Below are 21621 nucleotides of genomic sequence, written 5' to 3'. Positions count from 1 at the left end.
TGAGCCGTATGAGAGCACTTTCTGACTTGCATCAAGTTTAGACATAATTTCGAAACATTACGAAACACTTTCTCGTTGACACCCGCCCCCATCCTCCCTCATCCACAAAATGATGAAAGAAAAAATAGTTTATCGCTTGATGCAGTAAAACTTCGGTATCAGACGTGACGTTTTAACTCATTACTGTATTCGCAACAAAGTTTGAAGACGGTATCCATACATACCGCTGAACATACCTGCGAAGTCACATCATTGTACAACATATAATTAAGGAGATATGAAGTCATAGATATTTAGATGTGTGAAAAACTAGCTTCTGTTTCAAATGGAGCAAGTGAAACTTCGTCAGGCACGACGTTTTTATGTATTACTTCCTTACTACCAACTCCATTGGCAACATTGTTTGCAACCAGTACCTAAATATATCAGTGAATTTCCCTGTAAAATTATATCGTTGTACGAGAGACAGTTTAGGAAATATGACGTCACGAACACTGAGATGCGCTAATAATTGTATGCACTTAAAGTGTAGTGCAAATTACCCAGAATTTATTCATCTAGTATTTCATAATGAGACCACTTAGCGACTTCCAACAAACTCAACGTAATCTCGAATCTTTTCGAAACTTTTTCTGGCTTGCATACTGAATGTCAAATGTTTAACGCATTAACTCATTTGTAAAGTAAGCAGACGTTTGAAGCCTTTATAGACGGGACTTCGATTGTTTGAGAAATCGGAGGCTGGCCTGTCTTATTGTAAAGTTTATGTTTGTATTTCACAGGCACGCTGAATGACAGTCGCCGAAGATTGACTGACGTATTTCTGAATTTATTTGAATTGGACGGAGTGTTTGTAACATTGCTTTTAAATGTCACCACTAGTTATCTCGGGTAAGTAATAGAACGTTTCTCTCTTCATTTCACCCATTCGTAAAACTTGTCTGGTTTCACCAATAATCGAGGAAATAGATTCGTACTTCCCTGATAGAACAGCTTCGAACCTAACCAAAGCTTGCTGCTCCCGCCAAAAACTAACATGGGAAGTAAGGCCATATTGTGACCAAACCGTCGGCCGATGCTGGTCTGGTGACTGTTGATTGCGCCACTGCGAATGCGCCCTAATGGTAACGACAGGGAAGGAGGAGCGCTGGTGGCGCCAGCTGCGCTACTTACCGATGGTGGTGATGAGCGTGAGCGAGTAGAGGAAGGACGAGGAGAAGGACCAGCGGTGGTGGTGGCCGCCGTAGCCGTAGCCGTAGGCGCCGCCCCCGGCCGCTCCGCCCCCGCCGCCCCCCGGCCGCAGCACGCCGCCTCCGCGCAGGTTCCGCACCAGAGTATCCTGTGGGCGCGACCAGCACTCAGTTATCACCAGCAACACCACAGCTGCGAAGCGAACAGAATCACACCGCTTCCCTGCTGCCGATGCCGAATAAGGAGGCCAAACAGCTAAGGTCGTCAGTCTCCTGTTCACCCCCACAGCACAGATATCCTCGGTGTTACAAAGCAGCTTAAATCACTTAAAAAAGCCAAGGCCTCCGATCCAGATTGCATACCACTCAGGTTCCTTTCAGAGTATGCTAAGAGAACAGATCCATATTTAGCAATTATATACATCCGCTCGCTCACAGAAAAATTCCGGCCGGGGTGGCCGAGCGGTTCTAGGCACTACAGTCTGCAACCGCGCGACCGCTACCGTCGGAGGTTCGAATCTTGCCTCGGGCATGGATGTGTGTGATGTCCTTAGGCTAGTTAGGTTTAAGTAGTTATAAGTTCTAGAGAACTGGTGACCTCAGAAGTTAAGTCCCATAGTTCTCACAGCCATTTTTTTAAAACTAAACATCTGAGGTCATCAGTCCCCTATAACGTAGAACTACTTAAACCTAACTAACCTTATGACATCACACACATCCATGCCCGAGGTAGGATTCTAACCTGTGACTGTATCAGTCGCGCGGTTCCGCACTGAAGCGCCTAGAACCGCTCGGCCATAGCGGCCTTCAGTAGGAAGTTGTAAGGTGGCTTAATTATTCGTGTAGCGCCACCTTATATATTTTATTCATGTTTAACACGATGGGAGGTAAAGCGCCAGGCGACTAGGAAGCGCTCGTGCAAAGAAAGACGCTGTGCCTACACGGAGGACTTCAGTTTTTTCTTAAAGAAAGTGGAAGTTGGAAGTTTTTTGCGAGAACTGCATGTCAGAGCGACTCAACGGCTTCTCTGGAACTTGGTTGTGCCCCCACCCACAAAATAAACAAAAAGTCTTACTCTTGCTGGCGCTGTGACGAAATCTTGAAATTGGGGCGCTGGTCGCAATCTCAGCAAAACTTGGCTAAAGACTGGATGGAGCTCGGAATCACTACCGTGGACTCCTTGGAGCTTTTCCAAAACTTCCGAGAGAAATTAGAATTTCAGTTTAGACAGCACTCTAACTTCTGCCTCCACGAACGACGCTCTCGCTGGCAGCCTCACGGGTCGCACACGCGAAGATGGAGGCAGCACGCTATTAACTGCTGCTCACAGCCGGCGTGCACGCTGCCGAGTACTGGAAGTTTATTTGGTGAGATTCGCCCAGCAACTCTTTTCCGTGGCATAGTTCAAGGGGTGCGGTATTTTTTAACTTTGCGGAGTTAGTCGTTTCAGTAACTGATGACCACACTTGGTTGTTTGATTTTTAGGATGCACTTTGCATCTGTGAACGGTGTTTGTTCTTCCAAGTTCACTTTCCAGTAACGCTTTCTGATATTCTCTTCGCTTGACCAGTGCCAATATTCATTATGCGATCCCAAAATTAGTACCAAGATCGAAACTGCACATGGCTGTTCTCTACCTTCGTATTCACTGCTATCTTATTGAAGGTTTTCCCATCTGAATGCTCGTTAAGGGAAATAAATACAATCTTTTTCTAACACACGTATGTCATCTGATCTGGCGATGAACTTCCGTTGAAAAACAGCCCAGTCTCGACGTCCCCATGCAGTCGTGACTGACAGTGTCTTGGGCCAACACGGGAACACGCAGAAGCCGTCTGCCCCGGAACCCCATGTTCAGCAATGCGCTCTGATCAGTACGCTCCGAAACACTTGTGCCTGCAGCGGCACTGTGTTCTGCTGTTAGATCTACCATACATCGACTCCTGCCCTGTATTACACAGTGGGAAGTTTCCGACCTCCGAGATCTGTGATGAGACATAGACGCCCAATACCTTGTTGCCTGCTCCTGGTTTCAGCGTCCTTCAACCACTTCGCATAGATGCTCACGACATGGGCACACGAAGAGCAGACCAGCTTCGCCGTTTATCAGATCCTTGTTCCCAGACGACAATCTGCACTTTTGTCAGAATCACTGGTATCAGTGGATTTCCCCGTCTGCGGCGTGCGAGTTCTTCGCTCCCTCGATTATCTTCTTTCCCTACCGCGTCAAGTGACAGTTGCGTCACCACGTGGCTTTCAGTCGCGAGGTGAGCAGTGTTTTCAATGTTTTTGTTGATCAGGTGTGGAAGTACACAATAGTAGACGCAAAAACCGTTTCCGTAAACATGGTTCCGCGAATGAGCCCTTTTGATAGAAAACTGTTAATGCGTTATTGCCAGTCAACTTCAGAATGAAGCGTTCTCGTACTTAGTACAAATACATTTGAAATGTAAACATTTGGATTAAGTCCCCATCACACTGGCCATACATTCTAACCACGACCCAGTTTCTGGGACCCTGGTGAGTTACACGCATGACTGGGCAAAGGCACCTTTTACTGCTTACGCCAGATGGCTCCAAGATGGGTAGCCCAACAGGGCATGTGCCTTGGCCTCCAAGATCACTTCAATAACGGAAAGTCAAATCCGCACTAGCTGTGGTAGAACAGAAGAACTGAAGCAGCGAGCGGTACAGATTTCGCCAAATTTACAGAATGATCAGAGAGTGGCAGAAAGAAATCTCAATGCACAGACAAGTATTGTACTTCATACGAATTCTAGAACGACACTTGAAACACCTCCTCTAATAGTTGCGAATGCATAGTAAGTCGTAATACGTTACGCGCAGAAGTAGTGTTTAGATAGGCTGGCCCTGGTGGCCGAGCGGTTCTAGGCACTTCAGTCTGGAACTGCTCGACCGCTACGATCGCAGGTTCGAATCCTGCCTCAGGCATGGATGTGTTTGATGTTCTTAGGTTAGTTAGGTGTAAGTAGGTCTAAGTTCTAGGGGAAAGATGACCTGAGATGTTAAGTCCCATAGTGCTCAGAGCCATTTGAACCATTTGTTAAGATAGCTCACTGGTGAAATACATTACAATCGAGTCTCTTTATCTAATTGAGGGGCAGACCAGCCAGTATATAAAAAATCGGACAGTGCTGTGTTTTCAGTAGACAACCATTAACAGCAGATTGGGTCGGCCACGAGAGTTCAGTGGACTAGTCGCTGAATGTAGCTCGACCAACAAATACATCAGCGACGTTTCAGCACTACTAGACCTGCTCAAATCGACTTTAACCGATGTGTTTGTAGAGTGTAAACGTGAAGGAACAGCAACAGCTAAACCAAGAGCAAGGAGATATACACTGACGAACAGGGACCATCGAGCGTTGTGGAAGGTGTTTGTGAAACATTGCAGAAAATCAACGGAGGGAATCACTCCTGACTTCCATAGTGGTACTAGCAGTCCAGCTAGCACAATTATTGTGCGTAGGGAGTTCAAAAGAATGGGATACAACAGTCAAGCAACTCGAAGTAGGCTACACATTTGTGCATCCAGTGCGAAGGGACGCTTTAGGTGGTGTAAACAGTGACGCTACTGGGCAGTGGATGACTGGAAGGGAGTGATTTTAAGTGATGGACTACGCTATACTATATGGCAAGCCAAGGAAAGAACTTGGCTTTGGCAGATGCTTTGAGAACGTTACGTGCGACAACTTCTGGTGCTAAAAGTGACGTACAGATTAAGTGGTGTTACAGCATGGGGATGTTTTCCGTAGTTAGGATGTCGTACTCTTATGGCACTTATTAAAATGATAAATGTGAGATGATATGAACACATTTTACAGCGTGGCGTAGTGACTACAGTAGAAGAAATGTTTGGGGACGATGACTGTATCAGAATGAAGAAGTAGTCTGTCATAAATCAGCATCTGTGAGGCAGTAATCTGGAGCAGTAACTCCTCTGAAAATGATGGACTAGTCTGCTGAGAGTCCCGACCGGAGCCCAAAGGAACACCTTTGGGATAAGTTAGAACGTCGTCTTTCCTCGAGACATCAGCGTCCAACAGCACTATTTTTCGGCTCATCAGGATGTTTCGGGCTGTTACTTCTCCACAGACAATTAGACACCCCTGAAATGTTCCCAGCAGAGTTCAACCCCATAAAAGTGAAGGATGGACAGACCCTACTCTTAATGGCCACTAACAGGTGGCCAAACACTTTCGAACACACACTGTACATTAGTTGCCGTTCCTCGAACTCTTGATTCAGCAGCTGTTATTCTAGAGACTACTGTAGTGAGAGAGCTGAGATGTCGGGTTAAGGGTGGTGCGCCCGCGCGGCTGACTTGCCTGGAACTTGAGCACCTCCTGCGCGGCGAGGCGCGTCCAGTTGTCCTTGTAGAGGATGTTGAGGTCCTCGGTGATGGACCAGAGCTTCTCGACGGTGCGCGAGCGGATGTCGTCGTCGACTCCCGCGGCGTGCTTGGACGGCGACGCCGGCGGCTGCGGCGGCTGCTGCGGCGACGACAGCCCGCCCTCCAGGGCCATGAACGTCACGGCTCCCAGAAGCGTGTAGCCCAGCACCTGAGGGACAAACAAAGCACATTCCCTGCCTGCGTCACTAGCATACTTCTCAAACTTTCTACACTTCAATTAACCTTGGAATGCCGTGTTTTGCTGACAGTACATGTAATTATATTTGACTCTCACTGCACACTCTATATCTACATCTACATGGATACTCTGCAAATCACATTCAAGTGCCTGGCAGAGGATTCATCGAACTACCTTCACAGTTGTCTATTATTCCAATCTCGTATAGCGCACGGAAAGAATGAACACCTATATCTTTCCGTAGAAGCTCTGATTTCCCTTATTTTGCCGTGGTGATCGTTCCGCCCTACGTAGGTGAGTGTCAACAAAATATTTTCGCATTCGGAAGAGAAAGTTGGTGATTGGAATTTCGTGAGAAGATTCCGTCGCAACGAAAAACACCTTTCTTTTAATGAATTTCGAGCCCAAATCCTATATCATTTCTGTGACACTGTCTCCCATATTTCGCGATAATACAGAACGTGCTGCCTTTCTTTGAACTGTTTCGATGTACTCTGTCAGTCCTACCTGGTAAGGATACCACACCGCGCACCAGTATTCTAAAAGAGGACGGACAAGCGTAGTGTAGGCAGTCTCCTTAGTAGGTCTGTTACATTTTCTAAGTGTCCTGCCAATAAAACGCAGCCTTTGTTAGCCTTCCCCACAACATTTTCTATGTGTTCCTTCCAATTTAAGTCGTTTGTCATTGTAATACCTAGGTATTTAGTTGAATTTACGGCTCTTAGACTGATTTATCGTGTAACCGAAGTTTAACGAGTTCCTTTTATTACTCATGTGTATGGCCTCACACTTTTCGTTATTTATGGTTAACGGCCACTTTTCGCAACATTCAGAAATTTTTTCTAAATCGTTTTGTAGTTTGTTTTGATCGCCTCATGACTTTATTTGTCGATAAATATCTGCGGCATCTGCAAACAATCGAAGACGGCTCCTCATATTGTCTCCCAAATCGTTTATATAGATAAGGAACAGCAAAGGGCCTGTAACACCTACTTTGGGGAACGCCTGAAATCACTTCTCTTTTACTGGATGACTTTCCGTCAGTTACTACGAACTGTGGCCTCTCTGACAGGAAATCGCAAATCCAACACATAACTGAGACGATATTCCATAAGCGCGCAATTTTACTACGAGCCGCTTGTGTGGTACAGTGTCAAAAGCCTTTCGGATATCCAGGAATACGGAATCGATCTGAAATCCATTGTCAATAGCACTGAGCACTTCAAGTGAATAAAGAACTAGTTGTGTTCCACAGCAACGATGCTTTCTAAACCAATGTTGACTGTGTGTCAATAGACTGTTTCCTTCGAGGTAATTCATAACGTTCGAACACAATATATGTTCTAAAATCCTGCTGCATATCGACGTTACCGATATGGACCTGGAATTCAGTGGATTACTCATACTCCGACGGATCGCTGTCAGGTCCCATAGAGAATTTTCGAGTGATCTGTTCCTAGCCACAACTTATATGAGATCGCCTGAGCAAAGAATATTTGTCGGTCTTGGCGGTCTAGCAGCTAAGCGCTTCGTTGGAAACCAGCACGTCTAGAGATTGAACCCCAGTCCGTTCTTGGATATTTCAACCTGCGTGTTTTCCTAGCCTTGACCGTTTTCCCAGGTTGGATGATTGTGGTGGGTTATGGACAGGCAAGTCGCGAAAATGGGAGTCCAATTGAGAGACTTCCAGGAGGCCAGCGAGCCACGCAAAATTGTTGTTGTTATTTCTACACAGTTCCGCACTGTCGGTTAATGAACCAAATATTAACTTATTGAGTATGGTTTACATTTGCGAATGAGATCAGGACTTCATTGCATATAGAAGGCAGCACTTTGTTCCTAATGGGACGAAATCGAGAATTGTAAAGGTAATTTCTGGAGTATGCAGATGGAGTGTTGCAGGCCCCGCCTGTTGACAATATGCAGGGTATATTCCGTGATTCACATTACTTGCTTGGGGGTTTGTGGGGCGGACTTTGTATATAAACTTTTGATAAGGGCTCAAATTGGAAATGTATCTTTTGGATGTGAAAGAAGCTTTAATCAAGGATCATTCAAATATCCCGCTTCACGGTTGTCACACAGTGGAGACAATGAGGTCTGAACTGTATGGTTTGCATCATACTTAGCGCCCCTCCTATTCGTAGGACAAGATGAATGTGCGAATCGTGCTTTCATACACATTGTCCACAAACTCCCGTGCGTGTTCCTGGAAGACCACGGTCAAACCTCTGGTAGCAAACGAATCAATTTCTCCCAGACATTGTTGTAAGCCAGCTGTAACATCGACGAGATAAATTTTAGCTAAAGTGCGACGAGAGGAAATAATACCTCTAACAGTTATAAACATTATCTAGCCGAGAGATAGAAAAACAGCGAGATAAAACAAAACGGTTATAAATATTAATTATTTATATTATTTTATGATGTAATTGGACATATCGATGTGTATCATATAAAGACAATGATAATTTTAAAAACCTTTTATGATCTGCGTTCCTCTTCTTTGTTTTTACCTCTTTTTGGTTGGCTTTTGTAGGTTGCCGACGCAAGACGCATATCAAACAGAGGTCTGTTAAGAAATTGTAATTATTTGTTAATTATTACCTGAGAATAAAGTTCTGTGTGAATAAATATTTGTAACTTTACTTCCTCTCCCAATAAGCATTATCTGCGTTAATTATTTTTTTCCGCTGCAAGGAGCGCAGCCATTGATGATAGCGATTTGTATCGCATTTTTATCTGTGTTTCAGACGAAAATATCAAAGGTTTGCTTCATGAAAATTAGTCTAAATAGAGCACAATATAAAAGTAAAATTTAATAAGCATTAATTCAATACTTATCCTTTTAAAAGGAAATTTGCCCTAACAACAGAAAGTCTCTGTCAATTATCTGCCGCCATCTTAACAATTATCTCAGCGGCAAATTCAAATTACGCAACTCTGCAGACATAAATGGCGAAGCTATTAAAAATGTGTAAAAATAAATGTGCATCGGTGGTCCCGAACTCATTTTAATGAAAATAATTCGAATCAGATTGGTTCTTTAAAAAACAGTGCTCATAACAAGATCTATATAACAAACTTTTCTTGCTGATGTATGGTGCCGAAATTAATTACGCACAAGTTTCGAAGAATATTGTTTCGGGTAACATACGTCAGTGTTGTGCGCGGCTGATAATCGGTGGGTTTAATGATCATTTTGCTGAAGATAACTTTTTCTATCATAATCAATAGCTATATAGAATCTGTTGTATGAACTGTGATTTAGTGACACTTACACAGATTACAGACAACACATTAACACAACGTAACTTGGATTTCTTTAGCAACTTGACCAAATCTTTAGCCGGGAGAAAAAAGTAGTTTGTAATTACTGACTGTAATGAAATAACATTATCATTTTCATTTACAAATTAGTTAAATACCAAAACACTGAATAACACAGAGGACGCCACACAGCGCCTCCCAAGCTGGGGATAATCACCCCCAAGGGTAAAATGAAATTTTCTGGGGGGTAAAAATAGGAACGATCCGACTGAAGTTCACTCATGAAACCAAATTATTTAAAAAAAGTCTGTAGAAGATCACTACCTCCGTACCACTAACACTGCCAAATCAAGATTAAGATGGTGCCACGTGATGATATCGGAAAAAATGCCAAGAAAGAAGAGTACCACTACATCTTTATAGTATTGCCATTTAGGTGGGTGATTATAACACATGACACGACGCGGCAGAAGGCACGTGGTATGTATTAACGACATTACTTGAAATTCGCGAGTAATCAGCGATGCCAAGTAGCCGCAACTGGCCAGTTGGATGGTGCCACACATTCATTATTGGCTGCTCTTAGTTGACGGCTTGCTCGTTGCTCTTCTTTCTGCATCCGATCTCACTACCGTTTCTACGTATTTCTTATTGGTAGACCGGAAACAAAATCACGTGAGTTAAATTTTCCTACTTAAGTGCCGACTACTGATTAAGAAACTGCTGTTTTACAGCACTGCCAGTTGTATACTATTTGACATAAATAGTAGAGCTGTAGTGCCACTGAGCATTAATTATAGACGTACATTATAGGCATCGGTACAACGCTATAGTCTAAAAATTACTAGACAATAAGGACGGACCTGAATTCCACATGTGTTTCAGTTGTAAAATTTGTTTCAAGCTAACGTTTTACCTACAGATCAAAAAACGTGCACACACAGATCTATGATGCCATACATGTACATAAACATGTTGCAAGCTTGTGAAGTCAAGGAAGTTTAGAACGACGAAAATCCTTATAGAAGTCTATGAGGCAGATTTCTTACAACATTAACACGAAAAGAGAAAGTCTTCCCTATCATCACATTGCGGTGAGTGGCCAAGTCGCCTCTCAGAAGGTCTGATCTCGACATGTAGCTCGTGACAACATTCCTCTCGTAAGGCTCAGCATGCACTGATTTTTTTCTTCAGAATCATTGCTATGATAGTTTGTCATGGACTGTTTGTAGCAGACGGTTCCGCACTGTCACGCAAAGAATCGTGTCCTACTTAGATTTTGATTCAAGAAAAGCAGATAGCTGAAAGTTGCTTCTTCTACTGTGCTGCTGCAAAAGTTTCCTTATGTAACGAAGCAAACCTGTATCTGTTGCTGAAATAGTTTTCCGGAAAATTTTACACTCTTTGTATAAAAATTAGAAACCACACACTTTGGATTCTCGTGATTCTTCGTTATGAAGTCGTTTTCAAACTTCTGCAAGACAATTACTTTGTAAAAATATATCATTATTTCGCAGCTTAATGTCAAACAATGCAGCTTGATGATGTGGCTATATTTTCGTTATTGGTCTTGTTTATTACGATACTTAGAAGTAACATACTGCCCCTTGTTCGAGGAACTGACATTGAATTATGAGCGCAAAGAGCGACTGCAATCCGATGGAAGCAGAGATTGGCACTTAGACTGTCATCCTTATTCGAAAAGTGTTCCCTAAACCTCACTAGAAATCTTTCGATGTAGGAATTAATCTGCAAGAAATTTTCCATCTTCATTTTTAATGTGTCAGGAAGACCGCTCCAATATCTATTTCCTTCTTTAAGAAACGAATTCAACAGTGTTTATGAGCAACGTTGTCATTTTCCGGTTGGAGCATTTCAGGTTATACACTACTGTATACAGAATGTAGCTAACATTTTGAAATAAAAGTTTATTGTTATAGTAGACCTATATCACTCTCTACCGAACGGAGATTTGTTTACCGATCACATGGTTCAAATGGCTCTGAGCACTATGTGACTTAACTTCTGAGGTCATCAGTCCCCTAGAACTTAGAACTACTTATACCTAACTAACCTAAGGACATCACACACATCCATGCCCGAGGCAGGATTCCAACCTGCGACCGTAGCAGTCGCGCGGTTCCGGACTGAATGCCTAGAACCCCTAGACCAACGCGGCCGGCTCCAGAAAAGTCATTATACTCGAACATAATACTTGTTCCAAAATTCTACAACTGATCGAAATATAGGTCTATAGTTCTGCACATCTGTTCTACGTCCCTTCTTGAAAACGGGATGACCTGTGCCCTTTTCCAATCCTTTGGAAGGCTACGCCCCTCTAGAGACCTACGGTACACCGCTGCAAGAAGGGGGGCAAGTTCCTTCGCGTACTCTGTGTAAAATCGAACTGGTATCCCATCACGTCCAGCGGCCTTTCCTCTATTGAGCGATTTTAATTGTTTTCTATCCCTCTGTCGTCTATTTCGATATCTACCATTTTGTCATCTGTGCGACAATTTAGAGAAGGAACTAAAGTGCAGTCTTCCTCTGTGAAACAGCTTTGGAAAAGACATTTAGTATTTCGGCCTTTAGTCTGTCATCCTCTGTTTCAGTACCATTTTGGTCGCAAAGTGTCTGGACATTTTGTTTTGATCCACCTACCGCTTTGACATAAGACCAAAATTTCTTGTGATTTTCTGTCACGTCAATACATAGAGCTTTACTTTCGAATTCATTGAACGCCTCTCGCATAGCCCTCCTCATACTACATTTCGCTTCGCGTAATTTTTATTTGTGTGCATCGCTTTGGCTATGTTTATGTTTGCTGTGAAGTTCCCTTTGCTTCCGCAGCAGTTTTCTAACTCGGTTGTTGTATCACGGTGGCTCTTTTCCTACTCTTGCGATCTTGCTTGGCACATGCTCATCTAACGCATATTGTACGATGGCTTTGAAGTTTGTCCAGTGATCCTTAACACTATCTGTACTTGAGACAAAACTTTTGTGTTGTGCCGTCAGGTACTCTGTAATCTGGTTTTTGTCACTTTTGCTGAACAGAAAAATCGTCCTAACTTTTTTAATATTTCTATTTACGGCTTAAGTCATCGATGCAGTAACCGCTTTATGATCGCTGATTCCCTGTTCTGCGTTAACTATTTCAAATAGTTCGGGTCTGTTTGTCACCAGAAGGTCTAATATGTTATCGCCACGCGTCGGTTCTCTGTTTAACTGCTGAAGGTAGTTATCAGATAAAGCACTTAAAAAAATTTCACTGGATTCTTTGTCCCTGCCACCCGTTATGAACGTTTGAGTCTCCCAGTCTATATCCGGCAAATTACAATTTCCACCCAAAACTATAACATGGTGGGGAAACCTACTCGAAATATTTTACAAATTATCCTTCAGGTGTTCAGGCACAACAGCTGCTGAGCTAGGGGGCCTACAGAGACATCCAATTACCATATCTGAGTCTGCTTTAACAGTGACCTTCACCCAAATTATTTCCCATTTCGAATCTCCGTCAATTTCCTTCGATACTATTGCACTTCTTATCGCTATAAACACGCCTCCCCCTTCACTGTCCAGCCTGTCTCGGCGGTATACATTCCAATCTGAGTTTAGGATTTCATTACTGTTTACGTCTGGTTTCAACCAACGTTCTGTCCCTAGTACTATATGGACGTTGTGACCGTTTATTAATGAGAGCAGTTCTGGGACCTTTCTAAAGACGCTCCTGCAGTTTACTACTAGCACATTAATATTGTTATTCCCTGTTGCATTTTGCCTACTCCTACCTTGCAGCGTCTCAGGAGGCGTCTTGTCGGGCCTAGGGAGGTAGTTCTCTAACCTAAAAAACCCCCATTTGCACTCCACACGTACTCCGCTACCCTCGTAGCCGCTTCCGGCGTGTAGTGCACGCTTGACCTATTCAGGGGGACCCTACATTTCTCCACCCGATAGTGGAGGTTGAGAAATTTGCACCCCAGACCTCCGAAGAATCGTCTGAGCCTCTGGTTTAAGCCTTCCACTCGGCTCCAAACCAGAGGACCGCGATCGGTTCTGGGAACGATACTACAAATAGTTAGCTCTGATTCCACCCCGCGAGCGAGGCTTTCCGCCTTCACCAACTCCGCCAGCCGCCTGTACGAACTGAGGATGACCCCTGAACCCAGACGGCAGGAGTCATTGGTGCCGACATGAGCAACAATTTGCAGTCGGGTGCACTCAGTGCTCTCTATCGCCGCCGGCAGGACCTCCTCCACATCTCGGATGAGACCCCCCGGCAAGCAGACAGAGTGAATACTGGCCTTCTTCCCCTACCTTTCCGCTATTTCCCTAAGGGGCTCCATCACACTCCTAACGTTGGAGCTCTCAATAACTAATAAACCCATCCCCCGTGTGCCAGCTCGGACCTTGCAGAAGGAGCGGCCACATGTCCACTCACAGGCAGAGCGGGCGATGCCACACGGCCAGCCTCCACATTTACCCTCCGCCTCGTGCGCCGCGAACGCCGCTGAACCCGCCACTCCCCATTGGGGAGAGGGTGGCCCAACCGCGCCCGGTACCCGCGAAAATGTCTCGACAGCAGGGACAGTGAGTGAAGCATGTAACACCTGGGGTGTACCATACGATGCACCATACACCCCACTGCTGCTACACTCCGAGGCAGCAACCTGAAGACGGCTGACCGCGGCCATCAACACGTTCAGCTGTTCGCGAACAGTGGCCAGCTCCTCCTGCTTACGTTCACAGCAGTCACACATCCTATCCATCCTAATCACACATCCTACCCATCCTATGGTTCAAATGGCTCTGAGCACTATGCTCTGAGCACTATGGGGCTTAACTTCTGAGGGCATCAGTCCCCTAGAACTTCGAACTACTTAAACCTAACTAACCTAAAGACAACACACACATCCATGCCCGAGGCAAGATTCGAACCAGTGACCGTAGCGGTCGCGCGGTTCCAGACTGTAGCGCCTAGAACCGCTCCGCCATACGGGTCGGCAAATGAGTAAACAGATGGGGACGTTTGCAAGACAACAACCATCTGCACGAACAGTTCGACGACGTTTGGAGCAGCATGGACTATCAACTCGGAGACCATGGCTGCGGTACCCTTGACGCTGCATTTCAGACAGGAGTGCCTGGGATGGTGTACTCAACCACGAACCTGGCTGCACGAATGGCAAAACGTCATTTTTTCTGATGAATCCACGTTCTCTTTACAGCATCATGATGGTCACATCCGTGGTTGGTGAAATCGTCCGGCGTGACGGTATGGGGTGCCATTGGTTACACGTCTCGGTTACCTCTTGTTCGCATTGAAGGCACTTTGGACAGTGGACGTTACATTTCAGATGTGTTACGATCCGTGGCCCTACCCTTCATTCGATCCGTGTGAAATCCTACATTTCAGTAGCATATTTCACGACCGCATGCTGCAGGTCCTGTACGGGCCTTTCTGGATACAGGAAATCTTCGACTGCTGCCCTGGCCAGCACATTCTCCAGATCTCTCACCAATTGAAAACGTCTGGTCAGTGGTGGCCGCTGAACTGGCTAGTCACGATACGCCAGTCACTACTCTTGATGAACTGTGGTATCGTGTTGAAGCTACATGGGCAGCTACACCTGTACACGCCATCTAAGGTCTGTTTGACTCAATGCCCAGGCGTGTAAAGGCCGTTATTACGGCCAGAGGTGGTTGTTCTGGGTACTGATTTCTCAGGATCTATGCACCCAAATTGCGTGAAAATGTAATCACATGTCAGTTCTAGTATAATATATTTGTCCAATGAATACCCGTTTATCATTTGCATTTCTTCTTGGTGTAGCAATTTTAATGGCCAGCCTTATAGGCACAAAGACATTCCACACTTTCAGTTACGTATTCGACTGGTTGTGTCGCAATACAGCTCCCCTCCCGTATAGCGGATCTGCTGGAATGAAAGGAAACTTGAGCAAAATTATCCTGTCCGCTTTCGCGCGGGGCGACACCGGTGCCAGTTTGAGAGTGGTCCTTGTGAGGACAACTGCCTGTCGACGAGCGGCTGACTACGTTGATAATGACGACAGGGCGGTGGGTGGAGCCAGCGCTAGAAGGCGTGATCAGTAGGAGAAGGTCTGGTGCAAGCTTCGGCCGGTGGAGAGGCTGCCGCTGCCCGTTGTAATTCACGGAAGCATATATGCTGGTTTGACCTGTTCAGTGGAAACCTTGTTTGACTTGACGTTAATGAAGAAAATCATTGTGTGAGTGTCTCTTTCAAAACCTGGATAGGAACCGGTGTAATGTGGTCGCGAGGGTGCTCTAACGAGATCCTCACGGAACAGTGGTGTAAAAAGAGTATGGGAATGTACGGGGCGGAACTATAAAGGGAAATGACGGAAGGTCAGCTCAGACAGATTGGGTGATGGGGAAGGAAATCGGCGGTTTAGGGAAATAATGGAAAATCTAAATCTGTTTGGCCGGTCGCGGATGTGAACCATCGCCCTCGTGAACGCAAATCCAGTACGCCAACCACTGTACGCTAACCTCGTTAGCACGAACGGAAAATTCGAAAATTTTCTCGAATCTCGATGGAAGGCACTGAATATCTGTTGCATCTCAGACATGAAAAATGGAGACAAATTGTACAAATGTAACCACTCTGAAAGAAAGTCTGACAACAACTTCGCATTTTTTGACAAGTACACTATGAATTTGACGTAGCTGTTCAATATACCCAAATAGTACCAACAGTTCTCATCGAAGTTTGCATAATGTTCTTCACTTCATCTTTTTGTAACCAGAAGACTCATGGACTATTGCCGATCAAAATTTTTTCATGACAAATAATTTACTTATTTCTGAAGTGCGATATTTTGTGAATCTCTTTGCGGAAATAAAAATGTGTAACCTTGGTTGTCAACGAAATGTTATTAATATCTTGACGTCCAAGATAAAACTGCCGATTTGCTTCACAGCTTGGAGCTTTGCTAACGCAGGTATCAAGTTCAACATATTTCATTGTTCACTGAAGTGAAAATGATCCTCGACAGCAGTGAGATATGCTCACCTACATATGAAGTAAATTAACACTTATCTTGGGTAATAAATTTTGTAAGTAAGAGTTTTCTCGAATTATGCAATCGACAAGTAAACACCTGTGTATAAAGACAGTCTTGAATGAATGACTGAATACTTTCAGATAGTGCAGTTCAGTGCAGAGCTTAATATCTTGGACCTCATGGAGACAATATACTGAAAATAATTATCCCTGAAGCAGAACTAGCAACACTTTGGAGAAATATTGGTGAGGAGTATCCGGTACTATCAGAAAAAGCTTCAAGAATACTGGCTCCATTTGTCACAATTTATAGGTGTGAAAGTTAATTTGTGACTATGGCGGTGATGAAAACTACAGCAAGGAACTGTCTGAACTTGGAACACGAATTTCGATGTGCACTGGCCGAAACCTAACCAAATATATAAAATATTGTTGGAAATAAGTAATTGCAACCATATTATAGACTTTCATTATTTCTTGATTTATTGTAGCTCTTCTAAAAATGTATGAATTTGATTTGTTGAATCTTGGTGAAGTATAATGTACCATTAAACTACCGATTCTTTAAAGACTCGAACTTCCTCGTATAAATCAGATTCAGGTGTCTGGTTACTTTAAAATGAGATAGTGTGTCAAATATTTGACGTTAAGCTAGAAAGTGTCAGAAAAGGTTTGAAATCATGTGTAAAGTTTGTTGGGAGGTCACCAAGTGCTCTCACACTGAAGAGCCAAAGAAACTGGTACAGCTGCCTAATATCGTGTAGGGCCCCCGCGAACACGCAGAAGTGCCGCAACAAGACGTAGCATCGCCTCATGTGTGAAGTAGTGCTGGAGGGAACTGCCATCATGAAACCTGCATGGCTGTCTATAAATCCGAAAGAGAACGAGGGGATGGAAATCTCTACCGAACAGCACGTTGCAAGCCATCCCTGATATGCTCAATACTATTCATAGCAGGGTAGTTTCGGTGCCAGAGGAAATGTTTTCTCACAAGAGTGTTCCTGGAGCCTCCCTGTATCAATTCTGGACGTGTGGGGTGTCGCATTGTACTGCTGGAATCCCCCAAGCCCATCGGAATGCACAATGGACATGAATGGATACACCTGTTGATACAGGATGCTTACGTACGTGTCACCTGTCACAGCCGTGTCTAGACGTATCAGGAGTCCCATGCCACTGCAACAGCACACGCCCCACACCATTACAGAGCCTCCACCAGCTTGAACAGTCCCCTGCTAACATGCAGGGTCCATGAATTCATGAGGTTGTCTCGATCCCCGACACGTCCATACGTTCGATACAATTTGAAATGTGACTAGTCCGAGCAGGTAACATGTTTCCAGTCATCAACAGTCCAATGTCGGTGCTGACGGGCCCAGGCGAGGCGTAAAGCTTTGTGTCGTGCAGTCATCGAGGCTACACGAGTGGGCCTTCGGCTCCGAAAGCCCATATCGGTGATGTTTCCTTGAACGGTCCGCAAGCTGACACTTCTTAATGGGTCATCATTGAAATTTGCAGCAAGTTGTGGAAGATTTGCACTTCTATCAGGTTGAACTACTCTTTTCAGTTGTCATTGGTCCCGTTCTTTAAGGATCTTTTTCCGGCCGCAGCGATGTCAGAGATTTGATGTTTTACCGGATTCCTGATATTCACGACACACTCGTCAAATTGTCGTGCGGGAAAATCCCTTCACCGCTACCTCGGAGACGCTGTGTCCCATACTTCGTGCGCCGACTGTTACACGACATTCAAACTCACCTAAATCTTGACAACCTGCATTTGTCGCAGCAGTAACCGATCTAACAACAGTGCCAAATACTTGTTGACTTAAATAGGCGTTGCCGAGCGCAGCGCCGTGTTCTGCCTGTTTAAATATCACTGTATTTGAAAACATATGGCTGCACCAGTTTCTTTGGCGCTGCAGTGTTTTTCCATTAGAGGATGAATAAAGTGGATAACTTGCGCGGCGTAAGTTACTCAGCCTCCCGACATAGACACAACTTCTAATTGTAATACTTGTCATATTTTTTTAATTCTTTAAATAAGATTATAGCTAGAATAATTTTATCCTGGTCTATGTTTGCATACAAAAGCAACAATACTGGATTCTGCCTCTGCCTTGAAGCAAAACACTTTAGTTATTATTTGTTTATTCCCCCAAAATAGTTTGAGTGATAAATACCGCCGTCATCAGTCGGCTTTTTTATTCTAAAACATGCAGTAATAGGATATTTAAAAACATTTTGAAAAAATATTGTATGTATACTGTTTTGTTCCAAGTATTGTTTCTGTGAACAATTTCTTAATACCTTATTTACTATATGTTACAGCATGATTTTGTAATTGTTGCCGCTGTTGTCGACATATTTGCTGTTTTTTTCCGTTTTAGTGGCATACATCAGTTACTTGCTACCATATTATTGGCTGTTAGTAAAGAAATACAAAAATGTGAACTTATGTATGTCATCGTTACACAGTTGGGATTGCAGTGGGTTGTGGATACATTTTTGGTGTATACTAGGTTATTGCGGAGTTTGTCATAGATTTACGTTCGTCGGATGGCTTACACCTGATTTTAGATACAGAGCAACATAACTTTCGCACCTTGTTCGTGATCCAAAACATTACTCCACATTGCTGCTCGCGAGTATCGCGAGAAATGCATCCCATATTGCGAGAAGGTTATGAGAATTGTAGGAGTAGTTCTGACGACTTCTGTTCCTTGTTTATGTCTCTATGCATGACTGTGGAGAGTGACTGTGTGTGTGTGTGTGTGTGTGTGTGTGTGTGTGTGTGTGTTTGTTTCCCTGTTGTATGACCTGTGTCAGTTCTCTTAGAGCAGTGAAGAGTGTGTTGTTACAACGAGTTGTGTTTTCGTTTATTACGTTTTTTCTTCCAATATGTCCTTTTGTATGTAATAATTTTCTTCTGTTGTTAGTTTTCGGTGTAAAGTGTTGCTGTATTTCAGAATGTGAATATTCTGTTCATTTGGTGTTCTGCGAAAGTGGAATGTGTGCTGTCACTCTTTAGAGCTCTCATTTGTTCTGTGTACCTTTTCAGAAATTTCTCTTTTTTAATTCTGTTTATTGTACCTGTTGGTCAGATAGTATATTCTAGAGCTGCTGAATTTGTTGAAGGTTCTTTTGTTTGGTCTCAGCCTTTGTTGAACTGTGTTGTTTGTTTTTAATGCGGTTGCTATCCCTTGCTGTGGGTTTTCACATCCTTCGGTTGTGCTCTTGAAAGGGTGGCCACTATTGTTTTGTTTCATTTTTACCTTGTTGTTGAGCCTAATTATGGTGTATGGTTGTTGTCGTTTTCACCATCAGTTTGTTTGATTACATTTAATTCCTGTGTGTAGTATTCTGGTTTAAGACGTGTTCTGCTTAACCTGTGGAGCATGTGTGTGAAGCTAAAATATTTATGTACTGTCGGGTGTTGGATGAGCTATGGGTAACAGTGCCTGTGGACATGGGTTTTCTATAGATGGTACATTCATGTTGGTTGTTGTTTCTTGTGACTGTAAGAGCTCATAGAAATTTAATTCCTCGTTTCTTTTCTTTCCTATTTCCACAGTGAAGTGAAATTGTGGGTGCACTTGTTGATGTTAGTGTATAGTTCTTTAACTCTTCTGTCCTGTTCTGTGTTTATCTGTGAAACACATTGTGTCCTTCACATATCGGTACCTGTAAACTATTTTGTACCACTCTTCTTCTACACTGTTGTTGAATATTGTGTTCTCTATTTGATGCAAGAAACTGTTGGCTATATTTCCACTGGCGTAATTAATAAATAAACAACAAATGTGTTTTGCATCAAGGCAGACCCACAATCCCGTAAGATTGTAGCTCTTAATGAGCAGATTGTAACAGCATTTGAAATTATAGAATTCAGCCAATAACTGAATGAAATATTGAAAATCAAGGGTTAGCCGTTTATTAATATAGACTTTCTAATCTAAACTTTAGTTGGAGACTAAACTCTTTTGGGATATTGGTTTCAACATGATATTATTCAGTGATAATGATCTTACGAGGTTGAGAACAGCTGTGGATGTGACCGGACGAAAATGATATGTGGTGGACTGAGGCGATCCGCAAAACTTTCTGGCGTGCGCTGCCGTATTGCTACATACGGTGCAGTGCAGAGGGAGATCTCAAAGTGATCCAGCCTTCAAACTCATTTTTATTCAAACGGCACATTTACGGATGTGGGTTCCTTACGAAAATTTCGTCTACCAAGTTTTTTCTACACCGTCTAGAAACCTGTGATACGACTAGTGGTCTAGTGGATAACATCCTACGTTTAATGAGGCTGTTGTCTATTAAAGGTTTCAACTCCCCCCTCCCCCCCAAGTCTGTAGTGAAATGCAGGAATATCTGTGGAGGATCGATTGTTGGCGCACGAACTCGCAGTTGATTCTGAACGCAGATGAATATGTTGCACACAAATGAATCAAGAGCTCCACTACTATTCTGTTGCGCTGTTGACAATAAACAGTATCTACCACATACTACCTAGGAAAAACGGACTGGAGTAACCAAAAGTGAATTGTTCACTAAAAAATAATTGCAGGGAAACCGATATGTCAGGCTGAGATTATTCAGAGAATTATTACGGATATGTAATTCATCCAAGAAAGAGCTAGCTTAAAAGACTCCTGTTCGACAGATTCTTACTGATCAATCTATTACGCTGCAGATAATGTTACAGACAAGCACCAGGTCGAATGGAAGTGGCCCGTGAGGGTAACAGTAGTGTGGAAATAGCTTTCAGTTCACCAGGTATTCCGACTGTTGAACCCTCAAAGACGGCTCAACAGCCTCATTGCCTGCAAACTTCCCAAGACCTAAGAGAATCCATTAGCATACTGGGGGACAGCAGCTACCGGCCTGCCAGCTCTACGACAGGTAAAGGCTATGCATTTGATATAGAGCTTTAAACGTGCGGTATAGCCAGAAAGTACCTAGTCAGACGTAGTTGCGATTTTATTAGAGCAGCAGCTACTTTGCAGTACAATGTTACAAATAGTAGTAGCAGAAAGTAGAAACTCTAACGGGGCAGTTAAGACACGAGTTTTGACGGACCTGAAACTAAACTGTCTGAAATTACCAGCACCAGGTAAGGCAAACAGGATAAAGCTTATTTTGACAAAAGGAACACTCCATGTCTGCTTCTAGCACGACATTTCACCAACGTTAAATACGAAGCATGATTATTGTACTTTCATTTCTTCAGTTTTCACTACCGTTTGGTCAAAATTTCGACTATAATGCTGCATAACTGAGTTTTAAGTCTCTCACGTGTGTCAATATATATACCGAGTGAGGTGGCGCAATAGCTAGCACACTGGACTCGCATTCGGGAGGACGACGGTTCAATCCCGCGTCCGGCTATACTGATTTAGGTTTTCCGTGATTTCCCTAAATCGCTCCAGGCAAATGCCGGGATGGTTCCTTTGATATGTATGTGTGTGTGTGTGTGTCTCCTCCTAAACCAATGTATC

General features: G+C 43.7%; 1 protein-coding gene across 1 annotated transcript in view; it reads right to left on the bottom strand.

The window, feature by feature from the left end:
- The window catches only part of LOC126267939 (uncharacterized), an 892931-nt gene that overhangs the window by 317385 nt on the left and 553925 nt on the right, over positions 1 to 21621 (bottom strand). Inside the window, exons 4-5 of the mRNA XM_049973250.1 lie at positions 5540 to 5773; positions 1174 to 1339 (exon numbers count right to left, since the gene is read on the bottom strand). Of these exons, the coding sequence (XP_049829207.1) occupies positions 1174 to 1339; positions 5540 to 5773 (400 nt within the window). The remainder of the gene's footprint in view (positions 1 to 1173; positions 1340 to 5539; positions 5774 to 21621) is intronic.

The sequence above is a fragment of the Schistocerca gregaria genome, chromosome 4 (assembly GCF_023897955.1).
Source record: "Schistocerca gregaria isolate iqSchGreg1 chromosome 4, iqSchGreg1.2, whole genome shotgun sequence".
Lineage (NCBI taxonomy): Eukaryota > Metazoa > Arthropoda > Insecta > Orthoptera > Acrididae > Schistocerca > Schistocerca gregaria.
Note: the sequence above shows the minus strand (reverse complement) of the source record. Positions and strands in the feature narration are given on the sequence as shown.